At 40.9% G+C, this 17,484-nt stretch overlaps 1 protein-coding gene and 1 pseudogene across 4 annotated transcripts in view; both read right to left on the bottom strand.

The window, feature by feature from the left end:
- Ash1l (ASH1 like histone lysine methyltransferase) overlaps positions 1–17,484 on the bottom strand; it is a 227,482-nt gene that overhangs the window by 45,497 nt on the left and 164,501 nt on the right. For all 4 annotated transcript variants that reach the window (XM_023713581.1, XM_023713580.1, XM_004629756.2 and 1 more), the window contains one exon: positions 7,035–7,129. In XM_023713581.1, the coding sequence (XP_023569349.1) occupies positions 7,035–7,129 (95 nt within the window). The remainder of the gene's footprint in view (positions 1–7,034; positions 7,130–17,484) is intronic.
- LOC101592510 lies at positions 5,446–6,193 on the bottom strand (annotated as a pseudogene).

Here is a 17,484-nt window from a genome sequence, read left to right as displayed (position 1 = left end):
TTTTTTTTCTTTTTTTTCAGTACCGGGGATTGAACTCAGGACCTTGTGCTTGCCTGGCAAGTGCTTATTCTACTGAGCTATCTCCCCAGTAAGAGAGCTGAATGTATCTGGGTATAAAGAGCTCAATATGTAGCCTGGAGTATTGAAGCATGCCTGTAATCCCAGCACTTAGGAGGATGAAGCAGAAGGATCATCTTGAATCTGAGGCCAGCCTCAACTAAAATGTGAGGGCTTATCTCAAAAACAAAAACAAAACAATAGCTCAATGATTTCATAATCCACATTGCACTTGAAATTAAAAATTTTTTAAAAATGTATTTGGTTGTTACAGGGTCTGGATTCATGGTGTTCTTCTTCCTTTCAGTCTCCCCAGTGCTGGGATTACAGGTGTGCATCACTCTAGCTGGCTTAGCCTATCCTGGGGGCTGGGGATTGAACCCTGGTCCCTGAGCTACATGTCCCTAGTCCATAGAAGGATTTTTTTTTGGGTGGGGGGGGGCCTGGCTCAGGATGCCTTAAATGTGGGTCTGGTAAGGCATGTGGAGCTGGGGATTAAACGCGGTCCCCTGAGCCTGATTGTGTTTGCATGAGCAGGTGTTTAAACAACTGAGTTAACCCACAGGGCCTCCCCCCAGTCCATGGAGATGTTTAAACTAATTTTACTTTATGCTTAAATTAGGTTCCATTAATATTATTTCATTTAAGTAATTATTTTATTCATATGGTTATCATGACATATAAATTAGGTCTGGCTGACTCTTTAAATCATGCTTTTTGTTTATATGATACACAAAGTAATCTGCCAAAGCAACTAGTTTTTCCTATCTTTGAGAAACAATACAGTACTGTCTAAAAAAGGACACACAACTACCCTACAATGAATTGTTTTTTTTTTTTGCTTCTGAAACCCCTTCCAGTGTGTTCCTCCTCTTTATTCATTTTCAGAGTACAAACTTAAACTTGGATAAGCTGAATTAATTAACCCAACCCACCTCTGGCAGGTACACTCAACATGCTGTATAAAGTGTAACATTCAATTTATTATTTCTTTCTCAAGAGTTTTCTTCAGTCCATTAAGACTCAGCTCCCCTTACATGGGCTTTGGTGGAGGTTGTGGGACAGCACCAGCAGGTCTAAATCGGGGTGGAGGAGTTCGGTTCTTACGGGCTTCACGAGATCGATTTCTGACCACTTTGCTGTGAATGGCACAACTCACACAATAATGCAGCTTCACATACAGCTTGGGAAGCACATAACCGTCGAAGACACTCGCTTCAGAAATGTCCCTGACGGCGGCGGCCTCCACTATGTTCCGAATGACAAACTTCTTAATAGCTTTATCCTTGGGTACGCACTGGGCGCAGTTCGTGCAGCGAATAGGCTGCACATGACCGTGGCCCTTTTTGGCACGACCGTTGTTCCTTCTTTTTTTCGTCATCTTGGAAAAGAGGACCCGAAAGAGCTACAATGAATTGTTAAGTAGTATTTGACTATGAAATGACCTCCTAGCCAGGCTCTTACCTATAATCCCTATATTTGAGAAGCTAAACCAGTAGGATCACTGCAAGTTCAAGACCTGGCTGAACTATATAGTGAGACGCTGTCTTAAAAAAGCAAACACAAACAAACAAAAACAAAATCCCCATCCTAATCAATATCTGTGTGTTTCCATAGGCCAGTGAATAAAAATCAGTCTTAGTAATAGATGAAAGTGGGGACTATAGATATATCACTATTTATCCAAGGGATGTGACAGAAATAATACATTTTCATTATTCACCCTACCTCCCCAGGAATTTAGAAGATCCTTTATCCCCTTGCATAATTCAAAGCTTTATTCCTTAGAATAAAACTAGTAGGACTAAAATTATCATGTTTTCCTTAAATGAGACTTAAAGGATGTCACCGAATTGCTCAAGAAGGCCTTGAACTTGTGATCTTCTTGCTTTTGCCTACTGAATAGCTGGGATTATCACTATGTGATACTTCAGTTCTTTTCTTTTTTTAATGTATTTTAGTACAGGGTCTACGGGGTCTCACTACACAGATTGGATTTGTAGTGATCCTCCTGTTTTCAGCCTCCCAAGCACCGAGATTACAGGTGCATGCCACCGCACCCAGTCTCAGTTGCTACCTCATTGGGTCCCAGGGGCGGGGCTGGAATGGCAGGCCAGGGATTGAACCCCAGACTGCAGCTGCCTAAGCAGGTGCTTTAGTCCACTAAGCTATCTGGCAGGCCCTTCAGTTCTTATTTTTAAAGACTATTTACCTGTACCAAATACATTAAACAATTAAAAAATGAAAAAAAAAACCTATTTATTTTTGGCAAGTTTCAGGAAAGACCTAAGTCTGCTGAGAATCTGATTCTACAACTATTTATCTTACCAGTTAAAAACAGCTGTTTCTAAAGAATTTTGATACTAAGCTCAGAGAATGACATTTATTCTTATCTGTATTAAAGAAATACAAATTATCCAGTTGTGAATGAAACCCACAGAATAATTAAGGCAAGCTAATTTTTATTGTAGGACTTTATACCGATTGATTGATTGCAGCACTGGGGATTAAACTCAGGACCTTGTGCTTGCCAGGCAGGTGCTTAAGCCACTGAGCTATATCTCCAGCCCTATCTGTTGATTTAAAAACAATGGTAGTGCTGCAGTCTGGTGGGTGGGAAGGAAGAAAAAGATTAATTACAGGTTGAGAAGAGCCTCCAAATCAAGAGGATCCTAGGGCTGGGTATGCTGTGATCCTAGCACTTTGGAGTCTGAGGCAGAAGAATCACTTAGTTCAAAGCCAGCCTGAACTACATGGCAAGATCTTGTCTCCAAAGAGGGTACAAAGGGACAAAGGAGATAGCTCAGTGGCTTGCCTGGCAAGCACAATGTCAAGTTGAACCTCTAGTACTGGGGGTGTGGCATGGAGTGGGGGGTCCAGAGTCATACTAGAAGAGAACAGTAGGTGGTATAGAATCAACATCTACTACACAAAAAAAATGGTTCCTGATTCCAATTTTCTTTTTGGACACAAGGTCTTGCTAGTAGTTCAGGCTGCCCTGGACTCACTATGTAGACTAAGGCTGGCCTTTAATTTGAAGTGATCCTCCAGCCTCAGCTGCCTGAGTGCTACAATTACAAGTGTGTCACTAAGTCAATTTTGTATTTAATGAATCCCTTAAAGCAAGTCTGTTTGTACGGATTTATTATGAGAAAAAAAACCACGAACAACCTGTATATCAAATAATTCACCCTGTTTTCTTCTTTTACTTTCTTTTTTAAAAATATATATTTTTTAATTTTTTATTTTATTTATTTATTTATTTATGTATGTGTGTGTGTGTGTGTGTGTGTGTGTGTGTGTGTGTGTGTGTGTGTGTGTGTGTGTGTGTGTGTGTGTGTGTGTGTGTGTGGCCAGCTCAGCCCATCAGGGGGCGGGGCTAGCTGGCATGTGGTGCTGGGGGATTGAACCATGGTCCCTGTGCTTTGCTTAGCTTGTTCTAGGTAGGTGCTTTAGACCACTGAGCCATCTCACCAGCCCCCCCCCCTTTTTTTTTTGGGTACACAGTGATTTTAAGGCTAGTTTGAACTACATAGTGAGATCATCTCAAAAAAACAAAAACAAAAACAAAAAATCCCAACAAAACAAAAAACATAGTAAACAAATGAGAGCTAGGGGTACATGGATGAGGAGAGATGGGCTACTTGGGGACAGATCACTCTTAAAAACACAGTAAAAAATTTGTACTTTATCCTGATGGTAAACCACTAATCCTTCTTAGAATTTTTTTTTCTTCTTTTTGAGACAGGGTCTTACTATAAAACTTCAGGCTGACCTTGAACTCACTATGTAGTCCATGCTGGCCTTTAATTCCTGGTGATCCTTTTTAAGCCTTCCAAATTCTGGAATTACAGGTATGCACCAGCATGTCTTTCTTAAAAAGATTTCAAGTATTGTGATGTTAGTTAGACCTAAAGTAATTTCTTTACTGTGCAGAGTGACAATGAGTTGGGAGAGAATTGAAGGATGAAGTACAAAGATTTGTTAGAAAGATGGTGTTATTTGTTCCCACAAAAATTCACACAGAGCTGGCTATGGTAGTATATGCCTATAATACCAGCACTTGGGAGGCTGAGGCAGGAGGATTATTGCAAGTTTGAAGGCAGCCTAGACTACACAGTGAGTTCAAAGCCAGCTTGGCCCACTGAGTTTGAGGTCAGCCTGGACAATCCTGTCTCAAAAAAAAAAAAAAAAAAAAAAAAGACTAGCGATGTAGTGTGCCCCTGGGTTCTATCAGTGTCACAAAAATTTGATCATGGGGATTCTACTTTTTTTTTTTTTTTTTTTTTTTTTTTAAGGGAAGGGTCTACAGGGTGTTCAGGGTCTCACTACCCATAGTGATTCTCCTGTTTACAGCCAGCCTCCCAAGAACTGGGATTACAGGCGTGCATTACCATGCCCAATTTCACTGACATCTCAGTGACCCTGGGGGGCAGGAGTGACCCTGGGGGGTGAGGGCAGCCCTGGGGGGTGGGACCTGCCCTGAGGGGGCAGGGCTGGCACAGTAGGCCAGGGATTAAACCGGCCCCTGCACCTGTTTGCAGGCACTTTAATCTGCTGAGCTATTTGGCTTGCCCTCTGGGGATTCCACTTTTATCAATAAGTTAATATCTTTCTGGAGAAACTGGATTAGGTATCTAGACAGGGCTTATGTGATGGATGAAATTAGTCACCACAAAAAAAAAAAAAAAAAAGAAAAGAAATTAGTCACCACAGCTGGGTATGGTGGCATATGCCTGTAATCCCAGCATTTGGGAGGCTGAGGCAGAAGAACCTGTGCAAGTTCAAGGCCAGCCTGAACTGCATAGCAAAACTCTTGTCTCAAAATCAATTAGTCACCACAACATCAGGATACAAAGCAGCCTGCCAATGGTACCTTTGATCTCTGTTGCACATTGATAGTTAAGTGATAAAGTATGTCATGAGGTCCTTACCAGAAACTGAGCAGAGGGCAGGATTATGTTTAGACCTCCAGAACTAATACATTTTTTTAAAATTATAAATCATCCAGCCTTAGGAATTTTGTTATAACAAAGGTAGTAAGACACAGGCTACTTGCAGCAGATCAAAGAGAAGATAATGACAAAGATATCAGTGACTGTAATGGAATTTGCAAGTCTTTCAGGCAACACAGTAACAGAACCAGGAGACAGACTAGATAGGTTGAGAAGTGGGAGGAACTTGGTATAGCATAAATAAGTTTTCATAATTTTTTTTAACTCATTGTACATTTTAATATGATTTTAAAAAATGACTGGTATATTATACGTTGCACTTCCTTTGGAGAATTGGGCCAGTGCTTCCCTTCCTGTTTCCCTAAGAGTTCAGCATCACAGAAGGAAAACAACAATTTAGAAAGCAGCTGGACATTCAGATGAGGCTGGCTCCCGCCGGGCTAGAGTTCAGGACTTCTCCGAGGTCAACATAGACTCAAACGCACTGGATAAAACCTTGCAGATGGCTTGTGCTTGCTCCAGGCTGCTGCACTGGTAAACCCACAGGCTGTACTCCTCATTGCTGGCATCTGTGGTCTTGAGAGCCAGCAAGCTCTTGCCTGCGCCCAGGTCATCATCGTAGCATACCATGCGCATGATCAGGTACAGAGCGTGCTGGTGCAGCACATCATACTGGTCCAACATGGACACTTTGATGCCATACTTAGACACACCCATAACATATTCTTCCTCCAGTGGGACAAAAGGCAGCTTTCCATCTTGCTGGGTAACATCTATATAATTTATCAGGTCAAGTGGTCCTTCAAGACTTTTTCCCTCGGAGAGCTTCAGCTTCTTGATGGCACCAATATACTTTATTCAAAATTCTGCACAGGTGTCAGCATTATTGTTGCTTTGTCCTGAGCTCTTGGTGGAGTCTGTGTTGAGGCTGGCCACAGTGCCGGAGTGCGAGAGACCCCCAAGTCTGGAATCTACAGACTTGCTTTTTGTGCTGATTTTGCTGCTCTGGGAACTGCTGCTCCTGTGCCACTTTTTGCCTTTGTGGAACATTTCTCACCATAGCGTGACACAGGGAAGGTCCCTGCAGCCACTGTCTTATGTCTTCTGAAGGATTGGGGGAGAGCCGCCTGCCCTTGGAACTCTTTCATCTTGACATGGTTGGTTCTTCCAGAGACAACATTCCTGGCTTCGCGTCCCCAGGGCCACGGCCACGGCCACCTTGCCCCCATAATTTGTTTTGCAGCAGTAAAGTTGGACCCATGGCCTTTGCACTGAACTTCATTCCTAGCCCATCTGAGCCATGGTCTCTTGAACTTGCCCCATCTGGGGTAATACTTGCAATCCTCCTGTCTCAGTCTTCCATACAGCTGTATTACAGGTGCATGCAACGTCTAGTTGGTTTCGTATTACTAATCTTACAAAGTAAAAATTAGCTGTCATAGTGGGGTATGCTTGTAATCCTGGGAGGCTAAGGCAGGAGTCTAAGCCAGCCTAGGTAATTTAGAAGGATTCTGTCTCAAAAACAAAAGCTGGGAGTGATCCTCAAAGTTACTATTATCTGGGCCAGGGAGATTGCTAAGCAGCATAAGCGAGTGCCTGGCAAGCACAAAGTCTTGAGTTCGATTGCCAGGACAAAAAAAGAGCTACTATTATCTAAGTGCTAAATCTTTGACATTCACTCAGAAAATGCTCCATTTTCAAGCAGACTGATGACCAGGGAAAGCAGCTGGCCTTTTCTTTATTATAAACCCATAAATCATCTAACTCCTTTTGAAAATGGGAAATATTTGAAAGAATGAAAAGCCAAGTTATAGAACTGTTTATTAAAACTCCAGTGGACAAGACTTATGCAATGTTCACTCTGTACCTATCAAATGTATATAATTCTTCAGAATAAATAAAAATTAAAGATTGTAAAGCCACTAGAGAAGACATAGTAACAAAGAACACCAAGACACTTCCCTCAAAACCCAAGAATCATAATCTCCTCTTAGTAATATATTATGTGGATTTAAAACTCACCAACATGAATAGGGGCTGGAAATAATCCATATTCATGCTCTCCTGGAGTATACTCTAGCTTTTCTTTCTTTAACTGGATCAATCGGCTCTTTGGACTGCAATCAGAAAAAATGAGAATGAGGCAATGAAATTTCTTTTGTGGTCCAACATAAACAACAGAAACCTAGTGTGCAATTTAGGACTTTTTTTGTATCAGGGATCAAACTCTGGAACTTGTGCTTGCCAGGCAGGCCCTTAAGCTGCTGAGCTATCTCCCCAGCCCTTTAGTGTGTAATTTAACAGTGGGTTAGATTACCTTATTTTTCTGAGACAGGTTGAGATAGGATAAATAAGTTTTCGTAATCTGGCCTTGAACTCCCTGTGCAAATTCATGATCTTACTGCCTCAGCCACACCAGTACAAAAATTATTGGCAGGCATCACGATCCCCAGCTACAGTAAGTGGTATCATTTTTTAAAATGTTAGCAAAGTTTTTATTAAAGAAACTGGCTCTGCAGAGTTTGGGCCAAGTAAGTGGAAGAGAAGTACACCCTGTAGCATGAGGGTGGCCACCATGCAAAGAAAACATGGTGGCCAATGGATGACATCTTTTTTTTTTTTGCGAAACCGGGGACTGAACTTAGGCCCTTGCGCTTGCCAGGGAAGCGCTTGTTCCACTGAGCCATCTCCCTGGCCCAATGGATGACATCTTAAATGCACTGTTTTCAGGTACTTTTCATTTTACAAATTGGTAGTCTTGGAAATCCTTTTAGGAAAGAGGATCCTGACTAGTATGGTGGTATATGCCTGTAATCCTAGTGCTCAGGAGGCTGAGGCAGGAAGATTGCCATGAGTTCAAGGGCTGCCTGAACTATACAGTGAGAGCTTGTCTCAGAAAAAAAAAAAAAAGGACCCTTCTAGAATGAATGGGGGCCGGGCAGATGGCTCAGTGGAATAAGCGCTTGCCTGGCAAGTGTAAGGGCCTGAGTTCAATCCCCGGTTCCGAAAAAAAGAAAAAAAAAAAAAAAGAAAAAAAGAATGAATGACCTTCTCCAGGAAATCAAATAATAAATAAATGCTGGTGAGCCTGCGGGGGGGGGGGGGGGGGGAGAGGAACAAGTATATATTGTTGGTGAGAATGTAAACAAGTACAATCACTATGGAAATCAGTATGAAGATTCCTCAAAACACTAAAAATAAAAATTCTATTAGACCAAACGATTTCCTTTCAGATAGCTTACCAAAACAGTTAAAGATATCATATAACAGTGAGGTATGCATACCTATGTTTATAGCAGGACAATTCATTAATAGCTAAATCTTGGAAGCAGTCTACATTCACTAACAGATGGATAAAGAATATGTGGTATTAACACACAATGGAGTATTACTCTGCTATTAAGCAGGATAAAAATAAGTCATTTGTAGCGAAATGGAAGTACCACAAAACCATAAAATAAGCCAGGTACGGTGGTGCACACAAGCACTTGGGAAGCAAAGGCAGAATCATCATGGGTTCAAGGCCAGCTTATGCTACAAAGCAGTTGAAGGCCAGCCTGAATTATATAGTGAGACCCTGTCTCAAACCCCTCCAAAACCACCTTCCAAAAGATACAAAAGTAACCCCCAAAAGATACCAAAGTTAAATAAAGTATAAAATAAAAGATAACAAATAAAAGTAATATGTATTTGCAAATGGAAAGGGAATTAAAAGATTGGGGAGGGGGAAGAGGGCAATGGGGTGTAAAATTAATTAAGGTGCAGTATGTACACAAAGCAACTTCCCACAATGAATGTGATTATGTACTGCAAACAAGTAATAAAAATGAAAATGAAAAAAAAAGAAAAATGAAAACAGTTGAATAGTTCTACAGAAGCAACCAAAATTTTAAGGTTTAATTATACTGATTACATTTCATTAACTTATGCTAGTTTTCAAAGTATGTATGTATATATTTATTTTTCAGATAGGGTCTCACTATGTATTCAAGACTGGCCTCAAATATACTATGTATAAGTCAGCTGGGCCTTAAATTTGCAATGATTCTCCTGTTTTAGCCTTCCGAGGGCTAGGATTATGGAGGGAGACTGAGGCAGGGGGATGCAAATCCAAACCCACTTTGGGCAATTTAGTAAGGCCCTGTCTCAACAGAAAAGAAAAACAAAGCAAATCAAAGAAGGTCTGGAGATAAAACTCAGTGCCAAGGTCCTAGGTTCAATTCCTATTTTTTTTTTTTTTTTTTTTTTTTTTTTTAGGAAAGGGTCTACAGGGTGTTCATGGTCTCACTACTAGATTGGACTTGTAGTGATCTGCCTGTTTGCAGTCTCCCAAGAGCTAGGATTACAGGTGCACGCCACCACAGCAGGTCCGGGATCAAACCCCTGGCCCCTGTGGCTTAGGTTCAATTCCTAGTAATACATGTAACTGTCAGTCATGACAGGATTGAAGAAGTGGAGAAAAACCAGCCAAGAGCTACTATAAGAACACAACTGGCCAGCATGGTGGTGAATGTCTGTAATCCCAGGACTCAGGAAGCTGAGGCTGAAGGATCACTGAGTTTGAGGTTAGCTTGAGCCACATAGTGATTTCAAGACCAGCCCAATCTACATTAGCAAGACCAGGCCTCAAAAAAATCCCCCAAAACAAAAAGAACAAAGATGGAGAATTATAGGAAATAAAAGACTGTATGACTAAAGATGTTCTGAAGAAGTCAGAAACTTGGTCATTTGAAGTTTTTTTTTTTTTTATTCTTTTTTTTTTTTTTTTTGGTGGAACCGGGGATTGAATTCAGGACCTTGCGCTCACTTATTCTACTGAGCCATCTCCCTGGCCCCCAGTACATTTTTAATATACAATGAATACACTGATCATAGAATGTGAAGTTTGGGGCTGGTGAGATGGCTCAGTGGCCTAAAGCACTTACTTAGAACAAGCTTAGCAAAGCACAGGGACCGCAGTTCAATCCCCCAGCACCACATGCCAGCCAGTCCCGCTCCCTGGTGGGCTGAGCTGACCACACACACACACACACACACACACACAAATTAAAAAAAAAAAAAGAATGTGAAGTTTGTAAGCAGTGGAGTTTGCATATTTCTTTACCTACTGACTATTCTGAGCAATGCTTGGGCAGCTGTCATTTGATCAGGTAATTGTTTACATGCGATACACCTGAATGTCTATTTTATTTCACTTCTATTTTCTGATGCTGAGAATTAAATTTAGGACCTTGCATTTTCCAGGCAGGTGGTGTGCTGTTTAACTATAACCCTAGCTCTGTTTGTTTGTTTGTTTTATACATTTGGTACAGGTTCTTGCTATGCAGCTCAGACTCACAGTGATCTTCCTGTTTCAGCCTCCCCAGTGCAGGGATCACAGGTGTGGGCCACCATGCCTGGTTTCAGTGATCGGCATGGCATGTGGTCCTGGGGATCAAACTGGGATCCTCGCACTTGCTTGCCAGGTGGGTGCTTAGACTGCTAAGCAACCTCCATGGCCCTATTTTGGTCCTAATGCTTTTTATCTTTTTTTTTTTAAATTTATTTATTTTATTCATGTGTGTGTGTATGTGTGTCCAGCTCAGCCTGCCTGGGGGCGGAGCTGGCTGGCATGTGGTGCTGGGGGATTGAACCGCGGTCCATGTGCTTTGCTAAGTTTGTTCTAAGTAGGTGCTTTAGACCACCAGCCCTATTTTTGTTTTTCAGTACCAGGAACTGAACTTGAAACCTTGTGCTTGCCAGGCAGGCACTGTGCCGCTGAGCTATGTCTCCCGTCCAGGCCCTATTTGCTTTATATCAACTATTTTTGTATACTTTTTATTTAGAACATTGTATTTACCTTTTATGTTTGATTTTAGTGAAACCTAATAATGAATTCTGGTTATTTTCTTTTATTACATTTTGTTTATGTGATTTGTGAAAATTAACCTAGAATTTTGTGTTATAATTTATAAAAACTTGTAATTATATTAGATGTAATTTTTATACTTCTCCACAACTCAGTGATATCTTCTGTTGGTGGTTTTTTTTTTTTTTGAGACAGGGTCTCATTATGTAGTATAGGCTGGACTCACAAAGTAGTCCAGGATGGCCTCAAACTCACAGAGATCCTCCTGCCTCAGTCTACTCAGTGCTAGGATAGGCCTGTGCTACCGCACCCAGGTACTGAAAATTTTTTACAGTACAAACCAGACACATTAGGAACACTTGAGACTGAATGAGAAGAAGGTACCAAAAGATCTGCAAAAGAAAAAACTGTAAAAGGGAAAAATGTTAGTATACTAGAGAAGTCTGTTATGAAATGGAAAGATGAAAAGATGTCTTATTGTCAACTATTTATAATACATAAATGATAGAACTAGAAAGAAATGGCTAATTGTGGTGGTGTACTCCTATAATACCAGCATTTAGCAGGCTAAGGCAGGAAGATAGCAAGTTTGAAGTCAGCCTGGGCTACATGGTGAGTTTAAAGCCAATCTATAATACAAATTGAGATCCTCTCTCAAAAAACAAACAGAAAAAAAAGGAGGAGGAGGAGGAGGAGGAAAAGGAGGAGGAAGAGGAGGAGGAAAAAGGGCCAGATAGCTCAGCTGATTAAAGCCACTGCTTAGACAGATGCAGGGACAGGTTTGACATGCCTTGACAGCCTTGCCCCCTGGGTGCCTGAGACCTCCATTGAGACTGGGTGTGGTGGCACACACCTGTAATCTCAGCTCCTAGCACTTGGAGGCTGAAAACAGGAGGGTCTCACTATGAGTCCAATCTGTGTAGTGAAACCCTGTACTAAATATAAAGAAGAGGAAGAAGCAGAAGCAGAAGCAGAAGCAGAAGCAGAAGCAACAAAACTAATGATTATAATAATTCTATTGGGAGGCATTGACAAGAGTTGACCAAAATCTGACGATCTTGTAATCAAAAAGTGAGGGAAGGGCTAGGGAGATGGCTCAGTAGAATAAGCACTTCTCTGGCAGGCTCAAGGGCCTGAGTTCAATTCCCCCCCAACTTCCCCCCTAAAAAAGTGAGGGAAAAATTATATAATATTTATGCACCTTTTGGATCAAAGAGTATGGAATTTGTTACTCAAAACAAGGAGGTTCAAAAAGTCATTTACAATTTAGATGAGGTCTAAGAAACCAAATAATTCAGAAATATGAGATAAACAAAAGCCCACCAGGAAGTCCATCATCAATGTCTTCACCATTATAGCTCGCAATGGACATTTTACTAAATGTGGAAATTTTACTAAAATTATGCTAATTTTAGCAAATTGGACATTTCACTAAAGGTGGACATTTTATTAAAATTATACCAGCCACAGAAGAAAAGGAAAGGCAATCATGACAGTATAAAATGTATCATTGAAAGAAAAATAATAATGCGGCCGGGGAGATGGCTCAGTGGAATAAGTGCTTCCCTGGCAAGCACAAGGGCCTGAGTTCAATCCCCGGTTCCATAAAAAAATAAATAAAATAAAATAAAATAAAATAAATAATGCAAACAGAATCTGGAAAGAGATTAGGTACTATTGTCCACATTGTAATGTTGTACTGTATAACTGAATATTTCAAAAAACACTAAAGCCAGGCATGCTTGCAATTCCAGCAGTTGGGAGACTGAGGCAGGAGGATCACTGTAACTCTAAGGCCAGCCTGGGCTACATAGCGAGTTTAAGACCATCCTGAACTACATAGTGAGACCTGTCTCAAAAAAAAGTGTACACAGAAAAATTACTGACTATCGTAAAAATTATTTTTATATTTCTTGCTATATTTAAAAATTAAAATTTTTTTTTACAATCTTTGGTCACCTTGTATTTAAATAACAACTGGGCTGGGGAGATAGCTCGGAAGTGTAAGTGCCTGCCTGGCAAGTGCAAGGACTCAGGGTCACATGCCATGTGGGTCCTGGAATCTTAGGCATGCTGTGCTGGCTACCAAAACTGGGCATGGAGGCACATGCCTGTAATCCCAATACTGGGGAGGCTGAGACAGAAAAATCACTATGAGTCCGAGTTGCTTAGTGAGATCTTACGCCAAATAAATAAATAAAAGATTTTTAAAAACCCAAAAACCCTGAACTATTAGGGGTTTAAAAATTCCAAGATACATTAATGCACAAATTTCCTATGATGAATGTTACCATCATGTATATCTATATGTACCAATAAAGTTAATTAAAAATATAAAGTAATGGGGCCGGGGAGATGGCTGAGGGCAATAAGTGCTTCTCTGGCAAGTGCAAGGGCCTGAATTCAATCCCCTGTTCCGCAAAAATAAATAAATAAATATAAAGTAATGACTCAGAACAAAAGATACATTTTTTTTTTGAGACACTGAGTTCACTGCACAGCCCAGACTAGCCTTGAATGCCCAGTGATCCTCCAGCCTTAGCCTCCCAAATGCTGAAATTATAGGCATGAGCCACCATGCCCAGATATAAAACCACTTTTTTCTTTTTTTAAAAAAATGTATTTAGTACAGGTTCTACTGGGTCTTACTTACACAGATCAGACTCATAGAGACTGTCCTGTTTTCTGCCTCCCAAGAGCTAGGATTATCAATCCTAGCTCACATCAATCCTGCTTCTGCCTCCAGTATGCTGGGGATTACAGGTATGTGCCACCACGCCTGGCTGTAATTATGTTTTAACACATAGTTGAAGTTATAAAAATTATACTAATTTTATACAGAAGTTGAACTTTTTCTCTTCCTCACACTTTGCCTTCCTCCTTTTGCTCTTTTATTTATTTGATGTTTTTGAGACAGAGTAGTGCTTTGTAGTTCAGGTTGGCCTTGAACTATGTAGCCTGGGCTGACCTCAAACTCACAGAGATCCTCCTGACTCATTTTTCCAAATGTTGGGATTATATGTGTTCCCACCATGCTAGTTTTCACTAACCATTATAATTATCAATAATAAGGTAATATGTAGTTCTATCTTTTTAGAACCATAATATAGTTCTACTTCCTTTTGGTTTGTTTTTGGTACTGAGGATTGAACCCAGAGCTTCTGCACTGAGCTATATATCTTGAGCCTTTTTATTATATATTTTATTCATTCATTCATTTTGAGACAGGGTCTTGCTATATGATAAAACCCAGGTTGGGCTTAAATTCATGGTGATACTCCTGCCTCAACCTCCTGAGTGCTGGAATTATGGGTATGAGTCACTGTGCCCCTTGAACCTTTTAATTTTTAAATACTTGTAAAAATTTATTTATTTATTTGGTACAGAGTCTCGCTATACAACTTGGACTCATAGTGATCCTCCCGTCCCAGGCTCCCCACCACTGGGATAACAGGTGTGCATCACCATACCGGGTTTCTTTTCTTTTTTTTAAATTTATTTATGTATGTATGTATGTATGTATGTATGTATGTATGTATGTATGTGTGTGGCCAGTTCAGCCCACCAGGGGGCGCGGCTGGCTGGCATGTGGTGCTGGGGGATTGAACCGCGGTCCCTGTGCTTTGCTAAGCTTGTTCTCAGTAGGTGCTTTAGACCACTGAGCCGTCTCACCAGCCCCCATACCTGGTTTCAATGGCCAGCAAGGCACAGGGCTGCATGGTATGTAGTGCTGGAGATCAAACTTGGGTCCTTGTGCTTGCCACTCAAGTGCTTTGACTGCCAAGCTATCTTCCCAAAACAAACCTTTTTATTTTTTGAGATAAGGTCTCACCATGTTGCCCAGGCTGGGATCCACCTTGTGATCCCCTAGCCTCAAGCCTTTTAGGGGGCTGGATTTACAGGTGTATACCACTATGTCTATGTTTTGTTTGTTTATAGTAGAGAAAGACAAAGGTTTCACTATGTAGTCTGGGCTGGCCTAGAACTTGAAGTTGCATAGGCTGGCCTCAAACTTGTGCTGCTACCCCCTTAGTCCTCCAAGTGGTTAGAATTCCGGCTGAGTGCCTCAATGACTGGTTCTTTTCTTTCTGAATTCTTAAAATAACCTTCATGTTAATAGGCTATATTTGTACAGTCTGGCACAAAATACTACTTTTTTAAAAATTAATTTTATTGAAGGATTTTTTTTTGGGGGGGCCACTCAGGATGCCTTCAGGTATTAATTGTATTGAGAAAATACTACTTTAATAGTCTACTGTTCCTACTGACCTCAATTTTTAGAAAAAAATCTTAGAAAAATTGTACATACAAATGATAATTGTAAAAAATATGTAACTGTATAATCATGAAAACTTGAGGACAATCAGTATAAAAACAAGGAAAGATACATATTCAGTGTCCTCTTTAATTATTCAGTATAACATAAATACACCTTTATTTACTTTTTTGTTGTTTTGTTTTTGGAGACAGGATCTTACTCTGTAATTAAGGCAGGCCCTGAACTCACTACATAGCCCAGCTGGTCTTTGAACTCATATAACCCTCCAGCCTCAGCCTTCCAAGTACTAAGATTATTGTGTGCACCACCAAGTTGGGCTTCTCACACACATTTATAATACAACGTACTTTTTATTTTCCTTTATTTTTCGTGACCTGGCAAGTGTAAAGACCCAGGTTTGATCCCCGGTACCTCGTGCTGTGCTGACCAATGAAACCCGATGTGATGGTGCACTCCTGTAATTCCAGTGCTGGGGAGGCTGAGACAGGAGGATCACTATGAGTCCGAGCTGCATAGCAAGACCCTGCACCAAATAAATAAGTAAATAAAAGATTAACAAAAAAAAAAAAATCTAAAAAAGTTGAAAACTTCAGGGGTGAAAAATAGCAGAACACTAAAACCTAGTGAAAACTGTGGTACAGACTGGAAGTTAGTATTTACAAAAATATAATTAAATAACCTTCATACACCTGAAAAGATGTTTAGTAGCCTCATGAAAAAGTCCAGTTGAAGCTGTAAAGCAGGTGAGCACAGCAAATATCTGTAATCTCTGCAATAGGACACTGGAAGCAGGAAGATCCAGAGTTTGAGGCCAGCCTGGGATACACAGTAAGTTTAAGGCAAGCCTGAGGTACACAGCAAGACCTTGTCTCCAAAACCACAAAACGGGCCAGACAGCTCAGCAGATTAAAGCACCTGCTTAGGCAGATGCAGGGGCCAGGGGGTTTGATCCCTGGCCTGTTGGCCCCCGCACCCAGGGCATGTTGAGACAGTGATTGAGACTGGACATGGTGGCACATGCCTGTGATCCCAGCGCTTGGGAGGCTGAAAAACAGGAGAATCACTATGAGTCCAATCTGTGTAGTGAGACCCTGTAGACCCTATACTAACTCAGAAAACAAAACTAAACTAAAACTAAAAAACAAGGGCCAGGGAGATAGCTCAGTGGCTTAAGCACCTGCCTGGCAAGTACAAGGTCTTCAGTTTGATCCCCAATACAAAAAAACAAAACAACAACAAAAAAGCCCCCTAAAAGACAGCCAGAGGGGACAGGGAGATGGCTCGGTAGAATAAGCATTTGCCTGGCAAATGCAAGGACCTGAGTTCAATCCTCAGTTCCACCAAACAAACAAACAAAAGCAGCCAGGTATGGTAACATATGACTAATCCTAGCACTGAGAGGAGGCAGCAATTCAGGCTCCACAGTGAGCTCAAGGGCAGCCTGAACTACATAGTGAGACTATGCCCCCCCCCCAAAAAAAAAAAGAAATCACAAAACAAAACAACAACTACAAAACAAAATAAAACAGTGCTGAACATAGGTGTCTACAATCCTAGCACTCTGAGAGGCTGGAGCAGGAGGACTACAAGTTCAATCTCAGCTTGGGTAATTTAGCAGGACCTAATCTTGAAACCAAAAAATGGGCTGGGGACATAGCTCTTTTCTGAAGATCCCTTATACCACAAATGAAGGAAAACAAAAACACCCTCCCTAGACATATTATTTCTCACATATCAGAATGGTAAATAACTGACAGTATGATCAAATACATTTCTAGGACTCCAAAAGGAACCCTTTACCGCTCATGGAAACAGAATTCAGCAATTTTTATATTTTATATAGATGTTCCTTGATTTATGGAGTTGCATTCCAGTAAGCCCAACTAAGCTGAAGATACTATAAATCAAGCATTCACTTAAGTAGGAGTAGTATCACATGCCTGTAATTCTAGTTATTCAGGAGGCTGAGGCAGAATGATCATAAATTTGAGGACATACTACACAGTTTAGAGATCCTGTCTCAACATGAAATTAAGAGCTGACAGTGTGGTAGTATAAACCTGAAATCCCTGAACTACATAGTGAGACTATGCCTAAAAAGACTAAGGCATTAGGACTGCAATGAGTTCAAGGACAGCCTGAAATACATAATGAGACCCTGTCTCAAAAAAAAGAAAAAGTTTAAGCGATAACTCATCACTCTCTGGATTCAATTCCTAGTATTGTTGAGGGGGGAAAAAAGGGAATAAAAGAAAAAAAACAGGGGCTGGAGAGATGGCTCAGTGGTCTAAAGCACCTACTTGAAACAAGCTTGGCAAAGCACAGGGACCGCGGTTCGATCCCCA

The sequence above is a fragment of the Octodon degus genome, unplaced genomic scaffold (assembly GCF_000260255.1).
Source record: "Octodon degus isolate 3935 unplaced genomic scaffold, OctDeg1.0 scaffold00032, whole genome shotgun sequence".
Taxonomy (NCBI): Eukaryota; Metazoa; Chordata; class Mammalia; order Rodentia; family Octodontidae; genus Octodon; species Octodon degus.
The sequence above is the reverse complement of the archived record's forward strand: the minus strand, read 5'-3'. Positions and strand labels throughout refer to the sequence as shown.